The sequence below is a fragment of the Antennarius striatus genome, chromosome 17, assembly GCF_040054535.1.
Source record: "Antennarius striatus isolate MH-2024 chromosome 17, ASM4005453v1, whole genome shotgun sequence".
In the NCBI taxonomy this organism is placed as follows: domain Eukaryota; kingdom Metazoa; phylum Chordata; class Actinopteri; order Lophiiformes; family Antennariidae; genus Antennarius; species Antennarius striatus.
Window position 1 is genome coordinate 19,551,589 of NC_090792.1, and position 26,595 is coordinate 19,578,183.

At 47.5% G+C, this 26,595-nt stretch overlaps 5 protein-coding genes across 7 annotated transcripts; 1 reads left to right on the top strand and 4 right to left on the bottom strand.

The window, feature by feature from the left end:
- Positions 1-113: 113 nt before the first annotated feature.
- Positions 114-4,002, bottom strand: clec14a (C-type lectin domain containing 14A). Its single transcript, XM_068338164.1, has 2 exons — positions 2,739-4,002; positions 114-1,945 (listed from the first exon to the last, which is right to left on the bottom strand). The coding sequence occupies exon 2, from the start codon at positions 1,885-1,887 to the stop codon at positions 652-654; it is 1,236 nt and encodes a 411-aa protein (XP_068194265.1). The 5' UTR covers positions 1,888-1,945; positions 2,739-4,002; the 3' UTR covers positions 114-651.
- A 135-nt stretch (positions 4,003-4,137) lies between these two features.
- sec23a (Sec23 homolog A, coat complex II component) lies at positions 4,138-15,272 on the bottom strand. 3 transcript variants are annotated; one of them, XM_068338161.1, is made up of 21 exons: positions 15,208-15,266; positions 14,164-14,288; positions 13,108-13,375; positions 12,939-12,996; positions 12,762-12,848; positions 12,450-12,686; positions 12,288-12,364; positions 11,705-11,849; positions 11,466-11,624; positions 11,234-11,349; positions 10,998-11,121; positions 10,743-10,823; positions 10,500-10,589; positions 6,671-6,777; positions 6,441-6,594; positions 6,278-6,355; positions 6,043-6,204; positions 5,873-5,959; positions 5,614-5,769; positions 5,403-5,468; positions 4,138-5,317 (listed from the first exon to the last, which is right to left on the bottom strand). In XM_068338161.1, the coding sequence occupies exons 3-21, from the start codon at positions 13,326-13,328 to the stop codon at positions 5,228-5,230; spliced, it is 2,295 nt and encodes a 764-aa protein (XP_068194262.1). In that variant the 5' UTR covers positions 13,329-13,375; positions 14,164-14,288; positions 15,208-15,266; the 3' UTR covers positions 4,138-5,227. The 3 variants fall into 3 exon arrangements, with proteins under 3 accessions (XP_068194262.1, XP_068194263.1, XP_068194264.1); XM_068338162.1 differs by lacking the exon at positions 14,164-14,288 and having other exon boundaries at positions 15,208-15,272; XM_068338163.1 differs by lacking the exon at positions 15,208-15,266 and having other exon boundaries at positions 14,200-14,245.
- On the top strand, positions 6,789-10,479 carry LOC137610549 (histamine H2 receptor). The gene is made up of 3 exons (XM_068338166.1): positions 6,789-8,839; positions 9,454-9,607; positions 9,730-10,479. Exons 1-3 carry the CDS (start codon positions 8,143-8,145, stop codon positions 9,911-9,913), a joined length of 1,035 nt encoding a protein of 344 aa, XP_068194267.1. The 5' UTR covers positions 6,789-8,142; the 3' UTR covers positions 9,914-10,479.
- A 1,218-nt stretch (positions 15,273-16,490) lies between the features above and the next one.
- Positions 16,491-19,585, bottom strand: LOC137611285 (signal recognition particle subunit SRP54-like). The gene is made up of 15 exons (XM_068339389.1): positions 19,508-19,585; positions 19,334-19,425; positions 19,160-19,244; positions 18,955-19,059; positions 18,779-18,845; positions 18,418-18,475; positions 18,191-18,341; positions 17,954-18,102; positions 17,756-17,856; positions 17,561-17,647; positions 17,389-17,462; positions 17,142-17,250; positions 16,856-17,026; positions 16,673-16,768; positions 16,491-16,582 (listed from the first exon to the last, which is right to left on the bottom strand). Exons 1-15 carry the CDS (start codon positions 19,583-19,585, stop codon positions 16,491-16,493), a joined length of 1,515 nt encoding a protein of 504 aa, XP_068195490.1.
- A 2,004-nt stretch (positions 19,586-21,589) lies between these two features.
- LOC137610760 (signal recognition particle subunit SRP54) lies at positions 21,590-26,581 on the bottom strand. The gene is made up of 17 exons (XM_068338554.1): positions 26,489-26,581; positions 25,379-25,493; positions 25,137-25,234; positions 24,963-25,054; positions 24,794-24,878; positions 24,585-24,689; positions 24,397-24,463; positions 24,123-24,180; positions 23,896-24,046; positions 23,659-23,807; positions 23,455-23,555; positions 23,129-23,215; positions 22,963-23,036; positions 22,726-22,834; positions 22,447-22,617; positions 22,267-22,362; positions 21,590-22,176 (listed from the first exon to the last, which is right to left on the bottom strand). Exons 3-17 carry the CDS (start codon positions 25,212-25,214, stop codon positions 22,085-22,087), a joined length of 1,515 nt encoding a protein of 504 aa, XP_068194655.1. The 5' UTR covers positions 25,215-25,234; positions 25,379-25,493; positions 26,489-26,581; the 3' UTR covers positions 21,590-22,084.
- Positions 26,582-26,595: the final 14 nt, after the last annotated feature.

Here is a 26,595-nt window from a genome sequence, read left to right on the forward strand (position 1 = left end):
CTAAATACTTTTGGATACAGGATTTCACCGTACTGATATTTTTCAAATAAAATCCATGAAAATGTATTAAACAAACTTCTGTATTGATACCAAATGAATGAAATTCAGAATAATGACGTTTTCTTACTTTAATGCAGATAAAATGAGATTAATTTCAAATGTAGAAAAACATCTTAAAACTCATAAACAATAAGAAACACAGCAGATGGAATGTTAAACATTTACTCTTTGAATTGTTCCTCTTCATTTAACTTAAACTTTTTAGATTGAACAGTCAGAGACATTTACAGTAGTCAACATAAATATAACGCCTTAATCAGCTATGTAAATGTTATTTAATAATAAGACCATTAAATGTCCTAATCTATAATTCAATGGAACCGTTCAGTCATTATTAGTCATTCATTTGCATTTATTAATAAAAACAAATGTACTCTTATTATGTCTTAAAATTTAAAGTATCCACAGGTATTGAGAAAGTCAAGTCCAAACAGCCAACAGCGAGCAGAAAGGTCATGTGACCAAGACGAGTCCAACAACCCCGAGTACCTGAACCACCCTGGTCTCATGGATGACAGCAACGGTTTAGAGGAATAAATTTAATCCTCATTCCATGTTCTTTTCAGAATAGTTTCACTCTTGTCAGCTTCCTCATATCGCCGCCTTCTCAAACGAATCCTTGTCGTCTTTGCTCTTCATCGCCATCTTCTCCGCCTTCCTCATGGCGCGTTTCTTTGACCTCCTCATGAGGCAGCACTTCACGATCACGCCCACCAGCACCGCCAGCACCACCAGCACCGCCACCACGATCAGCACCAGGGTCATGATGTCCGACATCCAGTTGATGTTCTCCTGAATGGGAGCATCCGAACACGAGTCGTTGTCATGGCGCTTCCCGTTGTGGTCGACGCACACGCACCTGTAGGAGCCCGGGGTGTTGAGGCAGAGCTCCCCGCAGGAGGCCCCGCCCTCGCCGCACTCATCGATGTCCTCACACCGCCCGTAGACGTCCTTCTGGAAGCCGGGGTCACACGGCTGGCAGACGGAGGTGAGGTTGGCCGGGGACTCGTCCAGCAGCCTCCACACGGCGGGACGGCCCCAGCAGCGGAGCTCCAGCCGGACGGAGGACCAGCACTCCACCTGGATGCTGCTGCTGTTGCCGGGGTCCAGGCTGAGGGAGCGGGCGCCGGCGATGGTCGGGCGTTTGCACGAGTCCGACTTCGCCGCTGGTTCGGGGTCGTGAGAGGCGTCAGGTCCGGTTTCCAGGGGGGTCGTTGGTGGTTCCCTGGTGGGACGTTCAGGCTCAGGTGTCGTTGGTTCGGGTTCGGCTTTACGGGGTTTGGGTGTAGAAGGTTGAGGTTCAGGCGCAGGTGTTGCACCTTGGGGTGGGTGCGACTGTGGGTCTCTGTGCTTGCAGATGAACTTGTACCTGTTCTTACAGGTGACGGAGCTCAAACCCCACCGGATCACCGATGACCCGGTTACCTCCCCCTTCAGCACCGCGCAGCGAACCGTGATACAGGTGGGCTTGGGTTCTTCCATCCAGCGGCTCACTTGTGTCTCCTCACTGCCGTCCTCCACCCACTTGAACCCCTTCAGCGGCAGCGTGGGGACCACACACTCGTTCTTCACCTTCCTCAGCCCCACCCAGAAGCTGAATTCCTTCTGGTTCAGAGGTGAGATGGAGCTGGAGATGAGCAGGAAGATGTCGGTGAGCTCCTGCACCGTAGCGAGGGTGGTGACGACGCCGGGTGAACACTCCCGCATGGCCTGGTCGAAGTTGGCCGGGGTGCTGTGGATGACGTAGGACGGAGACTTCACCGGTTCGGTCGATATGTTTCCCAACAGAACAGAGACTATCCAGCAGGAGTAGAACCAAGACTCCATCGCGTCTGATTCTTCACCCTCTGATGATGATGATGATGATGGTGATGATGATGTCAGTCTGTCAAAACAGGGGAAATTACAAACAACACCAAATGAGACCAATCTGGGCAACTGCTTTATTGTAAAGGTGTTTGAGGTCGAGTTTCTTTTCTGATTTCTTAATATGCAGATGACACTGAGTTGTATATACATACACACATATGTGTGTGTATACACACACATCTATATACTGTATGCACATTTGTATGTATATATACACAGTATACATATATGACATAAACACAGTCATAAATTAATAATTTACATTAATAATTAATTATTTTTACATACTTTCACTCTTAATAATAATAATAATAATAATAATAATAATAATGATAAATTCAAAAACAAGAATGGAGAATTGCAGTAAAAAAGGTTTAATAGAAAATCAATTCTTCCTCAAGTCAGTGAGATTGATTGATTATCTGAATTGTTATCTGACTTACATGAACACATCATGTGAAGAAAATGCGAATAAAGTTTTAAAGTGTGAAGAGATTCATAAACAAATTGTTTTAATTTATGAGTTTTAATCGTAAAAGACACACAAAGATGAGAATAAAATTAAATACATACACATTTCAGGAACTTTTTTTTAGACATAAAATATGTGATTCACATTAAGAATAAACTATAAATGAGTAGATTTGTTTAAAGAAAAGAGAGCGAGGGAGCGTCTGAAAGGGAAGAAGAGGAGACAAAGACTCTTCCTGTTGCTCTCAGGATGTCTGATGGATCTTTATCGCTTTAATTTTCTTTCTGTTTATTCTCACAATCACACAGATCTGGCTTTAAATATTTCATTTTCTTACCGTCTGTCAAACTGAGATTCGTCTCCTCTTCTTCAGCCTCTCCTCCGTCATCCACACCTTCTTTTCCTCTTGATTTCTTTGCTATTTCTCTCCCACTTCTCCTCCAATCATCTCCTTCTTTCTTTGCACTTTCTCCTGCAGTTCTCACAACTTTTCTGTCGTTCCTCAACACCTCCTTCTCCGTCGGGGTCGTCCTTCTGTTCTCCTAATTTCTCCTCTAAGCGCTCCCAGTTTGTGCTGGTTTCTCTTCCAGTAGCTCTGCTGACCGACTACCCGGCCTCACCCCTCGCCCATCGTGCCACCCCACCCTCACCTCCCCTCTCTCCTCCGGGACAGGAAGTGTGTTGAGTCTTGATATGGCGAGTTAGTTTCCTCCAGAGAAACACAGCCGCTCACTCAGAGACACCGAAGTCAGAGGCTCAGATTGGAAAAAAAATGAATTTCATCATTTATCAAAGTAAGAAATAAAGTACAAAAAAAAATACAAGGAAAAAGGAAGTCAGAAGAAAAGTGCTGATGTCATGTTCTACAGGGTGGAGACGAGGCCAGTCATGCTTTCAAGTTTAAAGTGATCCAGTGATTCTGGTTTTAAGGAGGGTCCAGTAGGCCCTCAAAGGGTTAACCCGGGCCTTGAAAAGGTGACTCTTGAGATTATTAAGGATGCTTTAATGGTAGGTGAAGATGGTTCAAGGTTCCTTGAATCTGTTCCAGGAAGCCTTAAAAGGACACCAGAGTTCCCCGACTGTGTGGATCTGGTCAGTAAGGGGGGGTTCCAGGGGTCTTTTGGTGGATTGGGGAGATCTCAGATGTCTCCAAGAGGCTCCAGAGGTGTTTGTGTGTGTGTGATTCGCTGTTGTCATTGGGGAAGTTCCAGGAGTCAATCGAGAGTTTTCAGGTGATCCTTGAGAACGTCCCATGGGTCCTTGAGCAGGTCATTGGGTCCTGGAACAGGTTCCAGCAGTTCTTAAGGAAGTTCAGTACATGTTTGACATCCCATTTTCCATCGTCCTGATTTTCTTTTGTTGTTTGTTTCATCTGTCGGTCAGGAAGTGTGTGTCACTAATGAGCCTGCTACTGAAAACACACACACACACACACACACACACACGGAGGGGAGGGGGGGCAGTAGCATTGTATTTGAACAAGGGAAACTCACTCATTGTTGTTGTCACGGCGACCCAGATGCTTCCTGCTTTCCTGGAGGAAGTGTGCGTGAAGAATGGTAGGAAGTTGAAGGTCGTGGAGGGCGGGGCTATGACTAATGGAGCGCTGTTGTCATGGTAACAAAGCCACGATTCAGACTCTTGTGTTTTCCAAGCCGCCTGTGACATCACAGGCGCAGCAATGACAATATGAACTGGTCGCACCTCCTTAGACGGTCCAGCGAAATACAACAAAATTCAAAACATTACAAGTTTTATTTTAAATAAACTGAAATGTTAAGAGTTGATGTGTCAGTAAAAAAAAGTAGAAAGATGAGTAAAGACAGTAGAACATGAGTAAAGGCTACAGAAGCATAAATTCAGTCAATCAGTAAGAATAAGGGGAAACAGAGCTCTGCTGCCCCCTGGTGGAACCTCAGGGGGGTGATGATTGGCTAAAAGCAAACCAATCAGCATCAATAAAAGAAACATTACCTGTAATTATTATATATAAGAGTTTGATCAGAAGTGTGACAGAAAATGAGACTCGGTGAATCTATAGCCCGAGCAGAGTTTTATTGGAAACATGAGATTCAATGAAAACATGAACGTTTCATCTTTCCACTGAACGACTAACGTTCGACCGCTTCAGAGAGAAACTCAACGACAAACGAGCGACACATCGGAGACACGGGGGTTTAAGTTAACACTGCAAGTTAAATGGAGAAATGTTTTCCCCTGCACAACAAACATCAACATGTTTTAAATCAAACAGCCGCTGCACATTTCTAAAACGTGCCGATGATGACAGAAAACAAAAAAAAAATGACCTACTTGATGTAATAATAATAATTAAAAAAAAAAAAAAGACGAAGCTTTCATTACATTTTTACACTTCTTATGAGTCCGTTTTATTTTTGGTTCTTTGCTCGTTGAGTTTCTGATGATCTGATGGTCCATTTTCAGCTGATTTTCAATCAATTTTCTTGATTTTCTGTCTTCAAAGTTCAACGCTTCAACGCTTTTTTTTAATCATCTGGGAAAAAAACAAAACGGCGTGAAACCTGCGCGTCTCTAAAATCGAACGGAGGCGCAGACGAAGCAGAGGTGTGACGTTCACGCAGGCGTCTACGCTAACTGGATGTTTAACATGCGTCATGATTGGTTGTTGCTGTTCAGTAGCTGATTGGCTGATACTAGAAGGTAAACAGGTGAGCTGTTGTGTCTGCTTGTTGGATCGTTGGTTGACTGGTTGTGGGGACAGACGGCAAATGCAAAATTAAAAAAAAAGTTAAAAACAAAGAAAGAAAGAAAAAAAAAACCCAAAAAGGGCACAAAAAGGTGAGCTTAGGCAGCGCTGGAGACGGCGAGCTTCTTCAGGTGATCCATGAACACCTGCAGGCTGACGTCGTCCGTCAGGATGGGGGCTCCAGATTCCTGCAGAGACGGGGAGCGGTTACAAAAAAAAAAAAAAAAGAAGCTTCAGATCGCCATGGAAACCGACAGAAGCCTGAATGCTCACCTGACCCCAGTTGTACATGTTGTTGTGGGTCTGGGAGGGGTTCACTTTGGAGAGAAGGAAGCGAGCCTGGAAGACAAGAACATCATCATCATCACCGTCGTCGTCGTCGTCCAGCAGATCCATCACATATTCTGATTCCAGATTTGAAATAATTCTTTCTGTTATGCTTTTTGGTAATATATATGCATTCTTGGCGCGTTGGCGCCCCCACCTGGCTGCCCCCGTGCTCCGTGTCGATGTATCTGGGCATGGGGAAGCGGGTGTGCAGCAGCTCCTGAGCGTCGTCGACCGGAGCCTGAAGGAGATGTTTCAGGTTTTCATACTCGGGCATTTCCTGGTAACCGGCTTTCCTCCACTGAGCCACGGTCTAGAACACACACACACACACACACACACACGACGTGAATGAGTTATTCACCGACAAGCCACCTGGTTTTCATCTGATAAACGTGTGTGTTTGGTGTGTGCACCTCTCCGTGGTAGATCAGGATCTGGAAGAACGTGTCCATCAGCAGGATTCTGTCTGGCAGGATGCTGCTGCTGTCCAAAAGGACCGGCTGAACACACAAACACTCCCATCAATCACTGGTCAGCTGGTGGAGCAGTCATCAGGTGTGTTCAGGTGTGTGTGTGTGAATACCTCCGGGGGTCCATTGAAGGAATACGCGTAGAGCACAGGTTGGATCATGATGAGGGCCTGAGTCAGGTCCTGTCGGTTGAACTGATGTCTGTAATAGGAACTCTCGTCCGGACTGTTGTTGAACACCTGAAGGAACGGAGAGCGTCGCAGGTGGAACATGAACTGGAAAAGAAAGGAAAACACGTCAGCGAAAGGCAACACGTCAGAGAACAGTAGGCTAACACGTGGTGATCACCTGAGGGTAGAGCGAGAACGTCTCGGAGAACCTGAAGGAGTTCGGATCGTCTTTGTGATAATCTCCAAACTTCTGACACTGATCAGAAACAGAAGATCGAAGTTAAAAATCAATACATTTATTCCACATGACTCCATATTTGGACCTTTAATCCCTGATTTACCAGCCGGATGAGCTGTCTGTCCAACCAGCGGAGGACGTCCGGCCCCTCCTCCGTCTCGGCCCGGTACACCGCCAACCTCGCCATCAGGATGGCCGCCGCCTCCTGATCGAAGGAAGCTGCGATGTTCTGGATCTGAGTCTGAGCGTCGGCCCAACTGGAACCACAGAAGAAGAGACGAGTTAGACGAGGGCGCCCCCCTACAGACGGCGTGGATCTGGTCGTGGCCGTACTTGCGGGTGGCGGTGGTGACCCTGATGCGTCTCTGCCCGGAGGAGTGTTGGTACTGAGTGACGAACTGGATGGCGCCGCGGCCGCCCTGAGGGATCGGAGCGTTGTGCTGCAACACACAGAAGAGGAGACTCCAGGTGGGAACGTTGACATGGCAACCGTTAAGGTGTGATACCCCCCCTCCCAGATTCAACCTTCGGGGATTCCTGATGAATGAGAATCCGTCAGGTGAGGGGCGGAGCTCAGATCGATAGGTGACCGCTGACGCCTCACAGAATCACCTGAACAACAACCCCGACGGGGTCGGAACCGATTAAATAAAGTTTATTGAAATAAATCGACTCCTCAGTCACACCTGAAGCGCCTCTACGCTTCGCCACCGCACGCTTCCTGCGCCACGATTGGCTGCTCGCCATCCGAGACAAATATGATCCCCCTCAGCGATGGTGGTAATTACACACCTGTTATTATCTGAATGAGGATGTGTGACATAAACACACACACGCACACACACGCACACACACACACACACACACACACACACACACACACACACACACACACAAAGAGAGAGAAAGAGAGGATATTGGCTGCTCAGGTTGTGTTTACAAAACAGATAACCGACTGTGTGTCGTCTCATTATCATCTCAGCAGGTGTCTGACAGGTGCATCTCACACACACACACACACACACACACACACACACACGCACACACACACGCGCACACAGCAGGAGTCCTGGTCAGACTCGGATGGTGTAATGAGATTAGACAGCAGCAAACCGATCCCGCTGACGGATCGCTAACCTTCTCAGCTCCGCTTCCAACAAAAAAAGAGCTTCTGCGTTCAAACCTGGTAGGTCCAACAGGAACCACCTGATAGGTCCAACAGGAACCACCTGATGGGTCCAACAGGAACCACCTGATAGGTCCAACAAGAACCACCTGATGGGTCCAACAGGACCCAGAAGGATTCTTTCAGATGATCTTCTTGATCCAGACTCCACCCTGAGGAGGTCTGAGGCGGTTCCTCCACACGGACGTTGATGGATCGTCGAGCAATGAGCCGATGGACGCTGTGATGCTGTGACTCGTCAAAACAAACAGGATTTCCTGTTCGGGTCAGAACGACGCTGAGGATTCAGTCTGACCTTCCACGTCGTCGGGAAAAGAAAAACGTCCAACCGTCAGAACCTCCGAAAGTCAAACGTAGAAGTGAGACGTTAGCTAAGACATTCACAGTCGTTCACCCGCGTCGCCGTGGTGACTCAGTAAACAGTCCATCCGTGCTGACTCAGGTCCAACCGGCAGTTCACACGACTCCTCCTCGGGTCCGGACCTCGGACGGGAGCAGCTGGAAGGAACGTGCTCGGAGCTCCCGTCTCGTCCGTCAGGATGTTTAATCTTTTATCCTCCTGAGGAAAGACACTTGATCCGTGATGTCATCGCCGACGCACTTCCTGACCGTCTGAAAAATGGAGGACGCTCTGAGGACCATCTACGCCGGGCTGATGATCCTGTCCGGCGCGGCGTCCGTCTCCGGGAACCTCCTCCTGCTGCTGGCCCTCCTCCTCAACAAGTCGCTGCGGAACGACGCCACGGGGCTGACGCTGAGCTCCAGCCTCAGCGACCTCGCCCTCGGACTCTCCACCATCCCCTTTGGAGCCTACAACAGCATTACCCAGCATTCCTGCTACCCCAGCGAAGGCGTCGTCTGTCAGGGGAGCGGCTTCATCTTCCTCCTGCTGCTGACCTCCTCCCTCCACTCCCTCACCTGGACCACCGTCAACAAGTTCACGGAGATCTGCTTCGCCCTCAGCTACAGCAGCATCTGGACGGCCAGGCGGAGCCGGGCGGTCCTGGTCCTGGTGTGGGGTTTCTGCCTGGTGACGGCCAGCCTGCCTCTGCTGGGGTTCGGGCGCTACGTCTACAGCGAGTCCCGCTTCCTCTGCTGCCTCAGCTTCGACCCCGACGACAAGCCCTTCGTGCTGCTGTGGACGCTGGTGGGCATCGTGGCGCCGCTCCTCGCCATGTGCTCGCTGTACGCTTACATCGTCTACGTGGCCAGGAAGCAGGCCAGGAGGGGGACGTTCATGTGCAACGAGCTGCACTGCTACTACGTCCCCGCCAACAACTACCTGAGGAGCTCCCTGGTGATGGTCACGACCTCAGGTGAGCTCATGCCCCGCTGTGATTGGCTAACGGGAGTCGGGCAAGGTCACGAAAGTTTAAAGATTTAATCTTAAAGCTGATGTTTAAATAGTTGGTCTGCAAACAGCAGGGAGAAGGAACATAAAGTCATAAAACTAGACAGCAACTGAAACCATAATGTGCACGTTACCATGACAACAGGGCCAGAGAGATGCTGAGTGTGTGTAACCCAAAACCTCACCGACCCTGAGTTGTCAAACAGGAACCAGACGTCGGTCAGCTGGGGCCGGTCTGACCTGCTCCGGTTCTGTTTACCTTCGTGACTCACTGCTCATCCTCTCATTATGGTCTCACACAGACACACACACACACACACACACACACACACACACACACACACACACACACACACACACACACACAGTCATGACAACAGGGAGGTTGAAGTATGCCACAGGATGCCACGGACCAACCAGATTACAGGTTACCTTCTGACCAGCAGCTATGACCCTAAAGACTAAGAATAACCGTGACCTCTACCAGCCCCCAGACCTACACACATCCGGCCCCCCTAGACCTACACACAGCCGGCCCCCAGACGTGGTGACGCTAACAGTTCTCTGCTCATTCTCCAGTTTGTCTGCTGGTTTGCTGGCTGCCCTTCACCTCGGTGTGTTTGTACGAGACGCTCAGCGGTCACCAGAGTCCCGCTGGGACGGCGTCCCTCTCTGCCTGGCTGGTTCTCACCAGCGCCGCGCTCAACCCCTGGATCACGTGTGTGACACAGACGTGAGGACGATTCCGTAAACTAATAAATCATGATAAATGTTTAAGTACGAGGAAGCAATAAAAAGATGTTTGTAGATAATTCTAGACACAACTTTTGTCCGTCTGTCTCTCCGTGTGTCCAGTAAATACCGGGCAGCCCTGCATCGCAGCCTCAGGTGGTTCGCTGCGACGTGTCCGCGTTCCAGCGCACATGGGGAGTCCCGCCCCCAGAGCGCCGCCCGCCTGGACGCCACTAATACCATCAGAACAACAGCTACAGCGGCGACGCAGCTGTCATCACCGCCGAAAACACAGACGGCACCATAATCCATAATCACAGGTGCTGTCACAGCCTCGAGCTGGCGGTGCATTGTGGGAAATACAGATCAACATCTCGTCGTCGTCATCGGATCAAAACTCTTCAGTGAGGCAAAAAAGAATCGTTTCATGAAGGGGAGGAGTCAAAAGAGTTAGCGTTAGCGCTCCTGCTACGTTACTGAGGACTGAACACGCCAGAGCATCTCTGATGGAAGGGATTGTTTTTATTTTCACGCCTCTGGCGCCTCCTGCTGGTTCGGAGCATCTCTACAGCCCAAAGCCCATCGGTTTCATCCTGGATTTACTCGAGAACTAACTTTGAGTCCAGTTTGTCAGCGCCTGCTCCTAATCCATCACTTATTATTTATTATCTACATTCTATATTGTCTGTATGAAATGAAATCCATCCCCCAATTCTTGACTTTCTATCAACATAATACTGAACTGAATCCTTTAACCGGTGATTTTCAATTCTGTCATATAATATAGTGGATTGTATTTTTACACTGCCCTGGTCCTTGTAGCAGTAAATGAAAACGACTTGAACATCATCATGAACATCAAACATCTGAAGTCTTTTATTGAGCGTCCCTACCTGGTTGACCACCTCGAAGTAAAAGGCTAGCGTGGTGCTCGGATCCAAACCGCAGATCTTCCACTGACAGGTTCCTCCCGTCCCGATTTCCTGTGAGGCAAACAGTGAGTTCAGATCGATAATATTTCCACCTTCCATCAATGTGTTTGACTCGTCGCCAGCGATTCGTAGCAATGTGAGGTCTATAAACGTCATTGGCAGCCAGTGCGTTAAGGTCAAAGGTCAGGTGTATCTGCCACTTACGTTTTCAGAGACACAGGGTCCTTTAGCGCTCAGAGACACACACGGTCCGATCGCCCCTGATACTTTGATCTCTCTGGACGTCTGAAAAGAAAACACAACAGAGATGTCAAGGAAAGGGATGAATCTTGGTCAGATGTAGTTGAATTCCTTTAAACGCTCGACTGAAGGGCGTGGGAACCGTCTCGTTTTACAGTGAACAGATTAAAGTGTCAGGACGGTTTCTACTTCCTGACAAACGCCGGGCGCCGTTTGTACCTTAACCTCCAGGGTGGCGGAGAAGGCCATCTTGAAGGATCCCTGAACATCTTTGGTGAAAACTCTCTGGAACGTTTGTTTGAACAGAGACGTGTTGAAGGAGTCGGCCATCACCATGTTACCCCTGGCAACACAGGCAGGAGAGAGAGGAGACGTTGTGGGCGGGGTTACACATTTCTGAGCCGGGATGTGAGGCGTGAATGTATGTGTATGTGTGTGTGTGTGTGTTCACGTACCCAGTGTGGTTGGGACAACATTTCATCTCCAGCAGGCCGGTCTGATCGAGGGCACAGGCGTAGATGTCTATGATGTGACCGCTGGTGGACGCTCTGTTAGCTAGAGACTCGTAGTGCTACGGCGCACGCACACACACACACACACACACACACACACACACACACAAAATTAATTCATTGGTTTATTTAGCTAAACCTTAACCAGGTTACCAGGTTAACTTCTCTCGCCCACCTTGGTGGATTTCTTCATGAACTTGGCGTTGTCCTTCTCGAGGTCATGCCAGGATCTGATGGGAGTCTTCAGTTCATCTCCCACCACCATTCCAGGGCCTTGCGTCGCCGGGCCGCCGATGAACGTCATGATGCGGGCGCCCGTGTTGGGAAAGGTGCACTGTGGGTAAAAACACAGATTCAAGTACAACAACCGCGTGATCCCTGAGCCTGAAGTCTCCTGACGTTAGCCGGTCCGACCTCCAGCAGGCCCACGGCGATGGACATGGCGACGCCGAGCGAACGCAGCGGCCTTTTTCCCTGAGTGACAGGCCAGGGGTCGCGCTGCAGCTCCCCCAACAGGTCGGTGAGGTTCATGTCGATCTTCTGCACCGGCTGCAGGAATCTGAGTTAAGAGTGGGAACACAAGTCGAAATAAGAACACCAGCCGCTCAGGCTGCAACGAATATGTATTAAAATCATCAACAACTAATTTACTCGTCGTTTTTTCTTTTTTTAAATCTTTGTTTTTCTCTCCAAAATTCTACGAGCATCTTAATTGTCTTTATTTTAGTTAGCATGTACCCTAAACCATAGTGATGATTAAATAGAGCAGCTTCATGCTGGAGCCATAAGGTGCATGTTTTACATTCAATTTACGTTTGACCCCATTAGATTAGACTAAATCTTTATTAGTCCTACAGTGGGGAAATTCACAACTAATCAAAGTTGACTAAAAAAAACAAAAAAAAACAATCGGTGATAGAAAAGACACAGTTGGGACATCAGAGTATAGAAAGAAAATCGTGTGTGTGTGTGTGTGCGTGTGTGTGCGTGTTCTCACCGGTTGGAAAGAGGCTGCTGGACATTTTGAGGACCTCGGCCCTGACTGGCTGCAGGTTTGGACAGACCAAGCATCTCCTGTGAAGTCAGAGTTCGTTAAGGGTTAAACTGGCTGCTCTCGGGTCTGGGAGGGGGTCAGGCTCATACGAGACGAGCGTCACACCTGCAACTGCTTGGCGTTGAGGTCCTTGGTCCCCCTGAAGACGTAGCTCTTGGAGATCCCCTCGCAGCCCAGCTCGTGGACCTGAACCATCCGGCCGAAGGTGATGAGTCCGACCAGCGCGGTGGGGGGCAGCAGGGACAGGGACATCTGCAGGGACTCCTTCAAGGCCTGCAGGTCCTCGTCCTCCATGCAGGTGTCCACCACATACAGGAAGACCAGCGGCATCTGAGGGCCCCGCTGAGGACAGAGACCACACCCGGGTTAACACCTCCGACAGGAGGGTCGGTCGGTCTGCATGTCTGTCGGTCTCACCTGCACCACGTACTCGATGGTGGAAAACTGGGGCAGGAGCTCCGCCGGTTGGTTCACCTCTGAGATTCCAGCGTAGGACGGAGGGAACTGGAGACGAAGTCAGGATGTCAGAGGACGCGACTGGACGACGATTACTTTGTGTTCAATTTGTGTGTGAACAAGTCGTTTGTACTGAACCTGGTTCCTCTGGTAGCAGAAGTTGCAGGCCCAAAGCTTGGCTCTGTAGTCCACTTGGCTGTAACACACACACACACGTCAAACAGGTGAGTCACACACACACACACACACCTAACCCAAACGCTTCACCCCGGTCGATGACATCACACAGGTGTGCAGTGATGCGTACCACAGTGGGTTGAGCACGGCGCGGCAGGTGGCCCGGCTGCACAGAACCGGTTCGTACTGGATGGGGGGCAGGTCGGGTCGCTCCCTCAGCGGCGTGAACAGCGACGCCACCGGCACCACCATCCGGGTGGCCTCCAACCGGCTGGACGGCCACACGTTCCAGCTGAAGCGCACGCCGTCGCGGTCCTCATTCTGGGCTATGTATTCTGCGAAGGTCGCCATGGCAACACTAGGATAAGGGGGGGGTTGGACTGACTACCTGGTAGAAGCTAGGGGGAGGAAAAAATAATAATCAGTACGATGCTTTTGTTTGTTTTTTTAAACCACGACATTTTTCTGAATTTCACCAAACGTGACTTTTATCCAACCGTTCAGGCAAAACAAGTCATCAATCACGTGAATCAGTAGAAAATCAATTGGTAATAACTGATATTGATGAGTCATTAATTTTTTTTTTGAAAATTCTGAAAATTTTCTGGCTCACTTTATAAATATGAAGAGTCGTCCAATTTATTTTAACATCCTTATTGACTTTAAAAAACAAAATAATAATAAAACACATGATTTGAACATTTTTCTCTCAGATCAAAGTTCATTTAATTTGAACAAACTGCATTCATCTCCATCTAAACACGGCTTTAAATCACGGTTGACGATTGGTTATTGATCATATTCGAAGAAAAAAATATTAAAATCATTCATTCATCTTCCGCTGCCGCGGGTCGCGGGGGTGCTTGAGCCTATCCCAGCGGACTTGGGGCGAGAGGCAGGGGACACTCCGGGTACGATGCCGGTGCACCAAGAAGCCACATGAAAGACACACACTCACGCATGCTCACACACCCACAGACAATTTAAGATCGGCCGATTCATCTGAAGCTTTTAGGGGGTGGAGGAAACTGGAGAACCCGGAGAGAACCCACACAGACACGGGGAGAACATACAAACTTAGCACAGGGCGGGACTTGAACCAACAACCATCATGCCGTGCGGTTTTTGATGTCAGAAACGTAAAAGTAAAAGTAGCCGTTCTGTGTTGCTATAGTTTGTTGTTCACCGTTGCTATGGAGACCACTGACTGTTGAACGCTGACCTCATGTGCTCGTAATGGACTCGGGAGATACCGTGAAATACTGGACTCAGCTGAAGAAGAAGACGATCCTTACTGTTTGGACACGGGTTCTGTGTGTGTAGACGGGTCGACAAAGAACACAAAAAGAGTTGGTCTGAAGACATCAAAGTAATTCAAGTATTTAACTGAATGTTAACTGATGTTCGTGGTAATTTTAGACAGTGAGAAGTTATTTTATTATGAGGCTCGATTTAAGAAAGAATAACAAAATGCGTTCAATACAAGTTCATGCTTTTGAACTGAAAATTTAAAAATTACTAATTTTTTAAAGGTTTAAGATTACAATGGAAAGTGTTAGTTTGAACATCCCATAATGACAACGCTTATCAACAAATGTATTTGCCAGTTTTGGGAATGTACCTGAGCACACATACACCTGTCCCACGTCACAGACCATGTGACAAGCCACCAAACAAGCTCTGGGAAGCACTTAAGGCATTTAGAGAAGTCTAAAAAAAAAAACTTTTATTTTTCTTTTCGCAACTTCAGTGTAGAAAATAAAAATATTTTAACACAAAACCGACAATAAATAAATAAATTAATAAATAAATTCAATTTGTCTGTGAGACTTCCCGGATGAAGATTTTTAAAATCAACAGGTAATCAATCAGATGATGATCGATGAGCGCGTCATTCAGTCATTCATCCGATAACTGATCAGTAAAGTACCGAGAGTCCCGAGGGTGCCGCGACAGAACACGGGATGACGTCACGTGTACCTTAGAGGCGCGTGCAGGTGAAAACAGGAGTGTCACCTGGACCCCAGGGGTCCCACAAACTACACCAGCTCAGCCCAGTTAGCCTTGGAGCTAACAGAGGCTAACTAAACATTCAAAGTGCGACGTCAGAGACGTCACACAGGTGACAGTCACGGGCCGGACAGTCAGCTGACCGGGGGGGTGTACAGGTGAGGTTCGGAGGCCGTCGGGTCCAGGTAAGAGTCGGTACTAAAGTAAAGCGATCACTCACCCTCTCTCCGCTGCCGCCGATGCTCCTCTCTAGTGACAACGAAGCAAAACAACATGGCGGCGGCCCGGCGCCACGTCAAAACACAGATAGGAAGAAAACGAAGACGTCGCACTCTAGACCACATTCAGGAAACACATTCCCCAGGCCAAGTCCGGTAGTTTCCCATTATAAGGAGACTCAGACGCCAATCATCAGGAAAAACTAAATTAGCTATCACTAAAGGAAGTAGAATTCTCACAAACCGTTAAAAACCTTTTTATTTGAAACAATTTGAAAAAGCAACACTTTTGTTTGTTCACGTAACTGAAGGGACTATAAAAGATCATAGAGGAGTAACTTTTACAAACACGTTATTTAAGAATGTGGAAAATATGTTTCCAGTAATAACTTGGTGGAAAACCCAGTGACATAACAGACATGACGGTAAAAACCGATCTTCCTTTTAGATCGTAACTCTAGACCGGTTTGACTACCTGTGCAAACATTCCAGTGACATAAATTCTATATTCAAGTCAGTCCTCTTCTCTACAGAGGATCTTTGGAGGAGCCTCGCCCACAGTTGAGGAACCCAAAAATTTCAGGTCAAGAACCACTTCAGCATAAAAACAGTACACGGAACTTAATTAGGTACCAAATGATTTAGAATATTTAAATATAAACTAATTCAGATCCTTAAAAATAAAATATATAGTTTGACTTTTGGAGAATTAAAATATTTGGCATGTTCTTTATGTAAATTCAGTTTTAACATGTCTCAAAGGCTCTCATGATAGTCTGATTACATTAAATGTCTCAAAAACATTATTGATTATGTTGCCTTGGAATCTCACGGGTAGATAAATAAAAACAGACGAAGATTTAAAACGGTGCAGTACAAGTGTTTATTATATGACAAAAATGCTGTCACCTACCGTTAATCATCATCAACGTGAGCATCATCACGTGGTGCCCTTTTGTCCAATCACAAAAGAATCTCCGTTCTTTTTAAAACTTATACAAACACATACAATTAAATTAAAAAGGCCGAATGTCTGGGAACGTCTGAAGGAATTGAGAGGCAGCAGCTTCCTGTAATGATGGACTGCTCCTTTTAAAAAAAAATCTGATTGTTTTTCTCTAAAAACAGAAAACATTTTCCTGTGAACAATAGAACTTTCAACTTTCTGCTCTAACTTTGTCTCTATATTCCTGCCGTCCCTCTCCTGTTTCTGTAAGACCTTTCTTCAGAGGCGAAGCTTTCACGCGAAGCTTTCAACATATTCAGGCAGCTGATTGGTCGGCGGTCACATGTTGTTGATAGAACTCTTGCCTTTCAATTGTTTGGCGACCTCCTGCTCGAACTGTCGCATCAGTCTCTGGAGACCAGCCATACCGCCTGAAAACAAAAGAGACGCCATGACGGTGAGATGGAGTTGGACGTCTCTGTGCCTCAGAGAGAACGAGTGGCAAGTAGGCGGGGCCTCACCTATTTGCTTCAGGCTGCGGCGGGGCATTATTTTGGCAATCTGCCGGGTGAGTTTGATCACCTTATTCTGGTTCATGTGCTTTGACGAGAATGATCCTGAAAAGCATCAGACGGGTTACACCTCCTCACATCGGACCCAAAGGAAGCTCTGCCACCAACCCAGACCACACACCCCCTCCTTACCATTAAAGAATCCATTCAAGCCCCCAATGTTCTTGACCATCTTGGAGAACTTATTGTACTTAGTCAGCAGGTCCTCGACGTCTTTGATATCCGTGCCCGACCCCCGAGCCACCCTCTGGATCCTGCCGGGCTGCTTGTGGAACAGCTTGTGTCCTTCATAATTGTCTAGCTCTGAAGGCGAGGAGGAGACACGGACCAGTGAAGAGCAGCGAAGAAGACAGCAGACATCCCACTGCATTTTTGTATCTCATTGTGTGTGTGTGTGTGTGTGTGGGGGGGGGGGTACCGTGGTTGTTCATGCTGTCCATGATGACCATCATTTTCTTCACTCTCGCCGACCATGTCTCTTCGTCTTCTTTACTTAGGAAATCCACACCAAACCCTGGAATCATCCCCTGAACACATCACAGACGTACAAATGCATCACAGCTATTTCAAACATGTAACACTTGTATACACACACACACACACACACACACACACACACACACACACACACACACACACACACACACACACACACACACGTGTACCAAGAGCTGTCTGTAAGATCCCAACTTCCTCAGGGTCTGAAACTGCTCGTGCATGTCTCTGAGCGTGAACTGACCTGGAGGTTAGAGGTCACAGGTCAGTGATCATACCCACAATGCACAATTCACTTACTCTCCTGTCTTTTAACAACGGCATCCAACTTCAGGTTCTTACCGTGTTGTATTCTGTCGATCACTGCCTCTTTGTTCTCTTTGCCAAACTCCTTCACTACGTTCACCAAACCCTCCATGTCGCCCATTCCTGATGGCGAGAAGAAAAGTTACTAAAGGTGTCCATGGAAACGCCCTGGGCCACCAGTTGTTACTCCAGACACCACAACAGAGACATTCACAACCACAAACACGTTACCGAGCAGTTTGCTGATGAACGGCTTCGTTTTGAAGGGCTCAAAGTCGTCTATGTGTTCTCCGGTTCCGATGAAGATGATGGGACTCCCTGTGGCGGCCACACTGACGGGAAGAGACGGAATGATGTCAGTCAACGAGAACAGCAAGTGGTAAACGAAGAAACGTCAACACAACATAAAAGAAAATTAGATTGTCTCACGCGCTCAGAGCTCCTCCTCCTTTGGCGTGGCCATCCAGTTTGGTGATGATCACGGACGCCACGTCCACTTTGTCTTTAAAAGCTTTGGCTTGTGACTCACAGGCCTGGCCAATCGACGCGTCCATCACATAAACGACGTTGTCTGGTTGCTATGGGAACAGTCACAGGGCGACATGATACCTCTTTGTTTCTTCAGGTAAGTCCTACCGCTCTGAGGTGGTGTGTTCATGGACTCACCAAAGCTTTGGAAAGTTGCAGCATCTCCTCAGACAGTGAGTCCTCCTGTTTGTGTCGACCGCTCGTGTCCACGATGATGATCTCGAAGTTCTCCGTCTTGAACTTGTCCACGCCCTCTGTGGCGATCACCACAGGGTCCATCTCTGTGTAACTGAACACAACGCAAAGGGGCAACCATCACACAACGGTCAGGCCTACACCCGTCCAGCCATCGAGGTAGACCTCACCTGCCGTAGAATGGGATTCTGGCTTTGGTGGCGTTCTGTTTCAACTGGTCAAAGGCACCTGAGAGACGAGAGGAGGAGCGTCAGAGATGGACGACCAGGAAGGAGTTCACGGATCAGACGTTTGAGGTTTCAGTAGAAATCGGGAATAAATACAACTGCCACAGACAAGGTGAGACGGATGTGACGTGTTGTAGGTGTGTGAAGTGTCGTGAGTGCTTTTGAAGTGTCTAAGATGTGTTTAAAGTGTTGTAGGTGTGTGTGCAAAGTGTCGGTATGTCAGAAGTATCATAAATGTGGGACATGTCATAATTGTGGGATGTGCTGTAGGTGTGTGTGAAGCTGTGTGTGAGGTGTTGAGGACCGGCTCTGAAGGTGTCGGCACAGACCAAGCAGGTCTTCCAGCCTTTCATCCTGTAGTAGTAAGCGAGCTACAAAAAAAACACACAAAGAAGTCAGACATCCAACAAATGGGGGTGCTCTGCATCACAATACAACACAATATCCAGTAGGGGGCGGGCCTCTGTCGTTTGACGTTACCTTGGTAGAGGTTGTAGTTTTCCCACTGCCCTGGAGACCAACACACATGATGACATTGTTCTGTCCTTTGCTGGGGGTCCAGACCCTTACTCCAGGTTCCAACAGCTGTAAATACACAGTATTTTTGTTTGGTGGGGGTTGGGGGGATATTTATCCAATGTACATTCTAAAACTGCCAGGACACCTCCAGGTGTGACAACCCAACCTTCGTGAGCTCTCTGAAAACAGCTTGCTGGATCATCTTCCTTTTGTTCAGACCTAACGACATCCCATCCAGTTTTATGTCAGAGCTGCAGGGACAATAGGCACACGGTTCAGCTGCTGGACCGGACCAGGCCAGGTTCCATCCTGGATCTGGACTTGGGTTTTTTCCACTCACCTGACATTGTCTCTGAGCTGCTTCACCAGTTTGATGTTGACGTCGGCCTCCAGAAGAGCAGTAGAGATGTCCTTCAGCATGGCTTTTAACACCTAGAACACAAACAGATGTTACTCTTCATCAAAGTCAACCCTGCTCATCGCTTGTCACATGACCTCTGTGTGTCACAGTTACCTCTTCATTGATGATGGTAGCTTTGCTGAGTGACTTCAGCGCAGAGGTGATCTTCCTCCCCAAGTCGGCTAACGCCATGATGGAAGTAGAAACTGATTCTGGATTAAACATACAGATGATTGTTTACATCCAACGTGTTTTCACAAAGTAACAACCATTTAAAAATTTTTTTTTGCTGTTTGCAGATTGTCTCGGACGACCCCTAGAACTGCCACCTTACTGCGGTGGGGGAGTTTGAGTGCCCGAATGATCCCAGCAGCTATGTTGTCAGTGGCTTTATGCTCCTGGTAGGGTTCCCCTGGCAAACTGGTCCTGGGAGACAGGCCAGACTAAGAGCAATCTCAAAACCCTATGAGTGAAAATATCAAGGACAGTGACATCGCACAACTGGAGCCAGGCCCGAGGTTGAGGCTCGCATATGAGCGCCTGGTGGCCGGGCTGGACTCTTCACTGGACAAGACTCTTTACTTGTTCAAGCACAGGGATGTCTATAAGCGCACATGTCACACAGACTTCTTAGGCCGGGGTCGATGATCGACTTTGTTGTATCATCAAACCTCCGGCTGTGTGTCTTGGACAGTCAGGTGAAGAGATGGGCAGAGTTGTCAACTGATCACCACCTGGTGGTGAGCTGGATCCGCTGGCAGAGCAGAGGGCTGGACAGACTCGGAAGGCTAAAATGTGTTTTGAGAGGCTGTTGGGAACGTCTGGCAGAACCCTCTGTCAGTGAGGTCTTCAATTCCCATCTCGGGGAGAGCTTCTGCAGGAGGCTGGGGACACTGAGTCAGAGTGGACCATGTTCTCCACCTCCATTGTCAAAGCGGCTGCTCAGAGCTGTGGTTGGAAGGTCTCTGGTGCCTGTCGCGGCGGTAACCCGCGAACCCAGTTGTGGACACTGGAAGGAAAGAATGCCGTCAAAATGAAGAAGGAGTCCTATCGAATCATTTTGAATCATGGGACTCCGGAGGCAGCTGACGGGTAAAGGCAGGTCAGGGTTACTGCAGCCCCAGTAGTTGCGTAGGCAAAAATTCCGGAAGGACTTCAGGAAGGCCATGGCGGACCATTATCGGTCAGCCTCAAAGAAATTCTGGCAAACCATTTGGCCCCTCAGGAGGGGAAAGCGATGCACCTCGACTGAGGATATTGTCGGGCGGTGGAAAGAATACTTTGAGGATCTCCTCAATCCCACTTCCATGTCTTACACAGAGGAAGCAGAGGCTGAAGTCTCAGAGGTGGCCTAGTCCATTCCCCAAGCTGAAATCATTGAGGTGGTTGCCAAACTCCTTGGTGGCAAAACACCAGGGGTAGATAGGATTCACAATGAGTACCTCAAGTCTCTGGATGTGCAGGGATTGTTTTTCTTCTTCCTGTACGGTGACAACGCTACCCACTGCACCACCAGGCTACCCCTGTGACGAACAGTTCACCCCCGAAAACACAAACTCAATCTGTAAGTTTTTGATTTCAGAAACGTAAAAGTAGAGACTCTGTGTTGCTAGTTTGTGGTTCACTGTTGCTATCGAGAGAGTCCACTGACTGTTGAGTACTACCTCTATATGCTCATAATGGAATGTGAAATACTCTGAGATACTGGACTCAACTGAAGAATAAATAGAAATGTGACAATCCCTACTGTTTGGACAAAGGCTTTGTGTGTTTGGAGGGGTCGAAGGCTCTTGGATGACCGGAAGACGCTTCCTGTCGAACCAAGTTGATCTTTAGACTGGCTTTTGCCATGCCAGGAGGGGTTATATAAACACAACAGGTGATATTAGTACTTCAGGGGGCTTTGAAAATCATTTTTGCCATGAAAGACATCTAAGTGTAGTCTTTGATGAAAATTGGACAAATTCGCTACTTTTTTAACTGAAGTATTTCACTGAAATGTTGTTCATGGTAATTTTAGACAATGAGATTACCCTGCTGACTAAAAATGGCATGTTCTTTATGCTAAATTTAGTTTCTCAGAATTTTCAACATGTCTCATGAAGGCTCTCATAATAATCATATTACATTAAGTGTTTCAAAAATGTTAATGTTGTCGTTGCATCTCACGGCAAGGTAAATAAAAACAGACAAATGTTTAAAACGGTGCAATACAAATGTTTATTATATGACAAAAATACTGTCACCTACTACCGTTAATCATCATCATCATCATCATCATCACGTGGCGCCCTCTTATCCAATCACGACAGAATCTCTGCTCTTTAAATCTTATACACAAACATACAATTAAATTAATGAGGCCGAATAACAACCAGCTCATCTTCAGCTTCGCCACTGAAAGGAACCGTCCAAAGCTCCGTGTGGAGACGGGGTGGGAAACGTCTGAAGGAAATAAGCAGCAGCTTCCTGTAATGTCGGACTGCTCCTTTAAAAAAAAAAAAAATCTGATTCTGTTTTTCTCTAAAAGCAGAAATCCTTATTTTTCTGTGAAGAACAAAACTCCCAACTTCCTGCTTCAACTGTCTCTATATTCCTGCTGTCCCTCCCCTGTTTCTCTAAGACCTCCCGTCAGAGGCGGAGCTTTTATGTGAAGCTTTTAGCATATTAAGGCAGCTGCTTGGTCGGCGGTCACATGTTGTTGAATCCCATCATGCCTTTCATGTTGCCGGCGGCTCCCTGCTGGAACTGTCGCATCATTGACTGGAGACCAGCCATACCGCCTGAAAACAAAAGAGACGCCATGACGATGAGACGGAAGTGGACGGCTCCGTGCCTTGAAAAGAATGAGTGGCGAGTAGGCGGGGCCTCACCCATGTGATGCAAAACGCGGGGGTCCATCATTTTGGCCATCTGCTGGTTGAGTTTGGCCATCTGAGAGGGGTTCACGTTCTTCGACATGTCTCCTCCTGAAAGGCATCAGATGGGTTACAACTCCTCACATCTGACCCACAAGAAGCTCTGCCACCAACCCAGACCACACACCCCCTTACCCTTAAAGAGTCCCTTGATGCCCCCCATCTTCTTGACCATCTGGGCGAACTTGGTGTACTGGGTCAGGAGCTCCTGGACGTCTCTGGTGGCAACGCCCGACCCCCGAGCCACCCTCTGGATCCTGCCGGGCTGCTTACTGAACAGCTTGGCTCCGTCTTTACTGTCCAGCTCTGAAGACAAGGAGGAGACACGGACCAGTGAAGAGCAGCGAAGAAGAGGAAACATCTCACTACATTTTTGTATCTCAGTGTGTGTGTGTGTGTATGCGTGTGTGGTACCCTGGTCGTTCATGCTGTCCATGATGGTCATCAGTTTTTTCAGTCTCGCCATCGATTCCTGTTCGTTTCCTTTACTCATGAAATCAGTACCAAATCCTGGAATCATCCCCTGAACGCATCACAGACACAGAAGTGCATCACAGATATTTGAAACAAGTAACACATGTACACACACACACACACACACACACACGTATGCGTGACTCAGCAAAGAAGTCATGTGACATGAGTATTTACCATAATCTGTCCGAAAGGTCCCATCTTCATGATGTTCTGGAACTGCTCGTACATGTCTCTGAGCGTGAACTGCCCTGGAGGTCAGAGGTCACTGATCATACCCACAATGCACTGCACCTTCACTTACTCCATTTTCTAACAATGCCGTCCAGCTTCAGGTCCGTACCGTGTTTCAGTTTGTCGATCAGCTCCTCGTTGTCGTCCAGTTTCAGCTCGTTCACTCTGTCGATTAAACCCTCGATGTCACCCATTCCTGATGGTGAGAAGAGAAGTTACTAAAGGTTTCCGTGGAAACGCCTCAGGCAACGAGTATTTTCCGCACTATAAGGCGCACCTAGAAGCCTTTAATTTTCTCAAAAAGCAACAGTGCGCCTTATATATGAAAAAAGATTTAAAATAGCCCATTCATTGAAGGTGCGCCTTATAGTGTGGAAAATACTGTAGTTACTCCAGACACCACAACAGAGACATTCAGGAACACAAAGACGTTACCGAGCAGTTTGCTGATGAACGGCTGTGTTTTGAAGGGCTCGAAGTCGTCTATGTGTTCTCCGGTTCCGATGAAGATGATGGGACTCCTGGTGGCGGCCACACTGACGGGAAACAAGGGAATGATGTCAGTCAACGAGAATAACGAGTGGTAAACGAAGAAATGTCAACACAAAGCCAACACAGAAGAAAGGGAGGTTGTCTCACGCGCTCAGAGCTCCTCCTCCTTTGGCATGGCCGTCCAGTTTGGTGATGATCACGGACGCCACGTCCACTTTGTCTTTAAAAGCTTTGGCTTGTGACTCACAGGCCTGGCCAATCGACGCGTCCATCACGTAAACGATGTTGTCTGGTTGCTATGGGAACAGTCACAAATCGACATGACGCCTCTTCATTTCTTCAGGTAAGTTCCACCGTTCTGAGGTGGTGCATTCAGGGACTCACCACAGCGTTGGACACTTGCAACATCTCCTCGAACAGTGAGTCCTCCTGTTTGTGTCGACCGCTCGTGTCCACGATGATGATCTCGAAGTTCTCCGTCTTGAACTTGTCCACGCCCTCTGCGGCGATCACCACAGGGTCCATCTCTGTGTAACTGAACACAACGCAAAGGGGCAACCATCACACAACGGTCAGGCCTACACCCGTCCAGCCATCGAGGTAGACCTCACCTGCCGTAGAACGGGATTCTGGCTTTGGTGGCGTTCTGTTTCAACTGGTCAAAGGCACCTGAGAGACGAGAGGAGGAGCGTCAGAGATGGACGACCAGGAAGGAGTTCACGGATCAGACGTTTGAGGTTTCAGTAGAAATCGGGGATAAATACAACTGCCACAGACAAGGTGAGACGGATGTGACGTGTTGTAGGTGTGTGAAGTGTCATGGGTGCTTTTGAAGTGTCTTAGGTGTGTGTGAAGTGTTGAGGGTGTGTGTGACGTGTTGATTACCGGCTCTGAAGGTGTCGGCACAGATCAAGCAGGTCTTCCAGCCTTTCCTCTGGTAGTAGTATGCGAGCTACAATAAAACCCCAAAAAAAGTCAGATAACCAACAGCAGGGGGCGCTCTGCTTCACAATACAACATCTACAGTATACTAAGGCAGGAGGCGGGGCCATGCCTCTGGCCTGTGACGTCACCTTGGAGCAGGTAGTAGTTTTCCCGCTGCCCTGTAGACCAACAAACATGATGACATTGTTCTTTCCTTTGGTTGGGGTCCAAGCCTTTACTCCAGGGTCCACCAGCTGTAAATACACAGTATTTTTTTTTTGGAAGGGGGGGTGGTAAATATTTATCCAATGTAAATTCTAGAAAACTGCCAAGACTCCTCCAAGTGTGAAGACCCGACCTTGACAAGCTCCTTGAAAACGGCGTGCTGGATCATCCTCCTCTTGTTCAGACCTGACGCCATCTCCTCCAGATCTATGGCAGACCTGCAGGGACAAAAAGCACACGGTTCAGCTGCTGGATCGGACCGGGTTCCGTCCTGGATCGGGACTCGGGTGTTTTCCACTCACCTGACATTCTCTCTGAGCTGCTTCACCAGTTTGATGTTGACGTCGGCCTCGAGCAGAGCAGCGCACACCTCCTTCAACATAGCATTTAACACCTGGAACACAAACAGATATTACTCTTCATCAAAGTCAACCTTACTCATCGCTCGTCACATAACCTCTGTGGGTCAAAGTTACCTCTTCATTGATGATGGTGGCATTGCTGAGTGACCTCAGCGCAGAGGTGATCTTCCTCCCCAGGTCAGCTAACACCATGATGGCGGTCTAAACTGATCCTGAAGATACAGATAACACAATTTTTTCATAATGACATTTATCTTTTTTACATAATTTTCTGTTTAGGGATTGTCTCATTAGAATATCGTGATATAGAGTGGATGCTAATATTCCAAACACAGGAGGCAAAGGCTTCAACTCACCTTTAGTGTTGAACCGAAACTTGTGCGTTTTGAGGGGAGCCCCCCTACTGAGCGCGCTCAGTTAGTCAGCAGGTGAGCTGACAGGTGAAGGTTGCAGAACAACGCTTCAAACTTCCTTTACAGAGGAGAGAGGAGATATACAGTCACAGTTTTCTTTAAACGCAACACAACACATTTAGAATGATCACATCAATAGAACGGCCTCAAGTCTGTGGAGGTAACCATAGCCTAACCTGACCCATGTCCCTGTTGATCATTGATGATGATTACAGGGACATATCATCAGCTTTGTTTGTAGTTTGTGTCACGCTTAAAGGTGTTTGCAAGTTTATTCAGTCAAACTAAACCTAGAAGATAACAGTGACAAAACCCAAACTAAATAAACCTATTAGCAAATGAGAAAAATTACAAAATAAAATCAACAGGAAAGTTCATTCCAAAAGGAAATATGCTTTAATGATGGCGGGTTTCTTTTCTGTGTATTTACACCTGTGAAGATGGACAACTGAGATTTTTTTACCCATTAAAATCCTGCATTAAATCCACAATATTTATTAATATTGTTGAATGGCAGGATGTGGAGCTGATCTGACAATAAAACACATTTGTATTAGAGGTAATGATGATAAACAACATTTTCTGGCTGATGTGATGAATCTATGTCACGTTTACAGACTCGTCTACACTAAATAAATGAGGAGCTAAGCCCAAACATTGAAGATGGATGTTGGAAAAAGAGAAAATGATTATGATTAAGGGTTGACGATGCTTCTAATATTCCAAAACACGCGATGACTTCTCAACTTTGGGGGAAATTATATCTCAATTGATGAGTAATTACAGTACGTTATCGATAATCGTGCTGATTGGCTGTTCCTTCAATTTGCCGTCCTGCCAGCAATTAATTTACAGAACGAAAACAACATGTCAGCTCTTCACAGAGGAGCTAACATAGCTTAGCAGTTAGCCACTACCGTAGGCAGAGAATGTGGGTTAGCCGATAGCCGTATGAGATTAACATTACGGTGACACTGAGATTTTCAGGAAAACAACACATTCGAAATTAATTGATGATATTTAAATAATTTAATATCACTAGTTCATTCTTACCGACAGTCCGTGTGTTTAAGGAAGCAGCAGCTGGAAAACTGTCGAACTCTCCCAGAGGAACGTCATCCAACATACACTGACCCGGAAGTAGTATTCATCAGACTGTC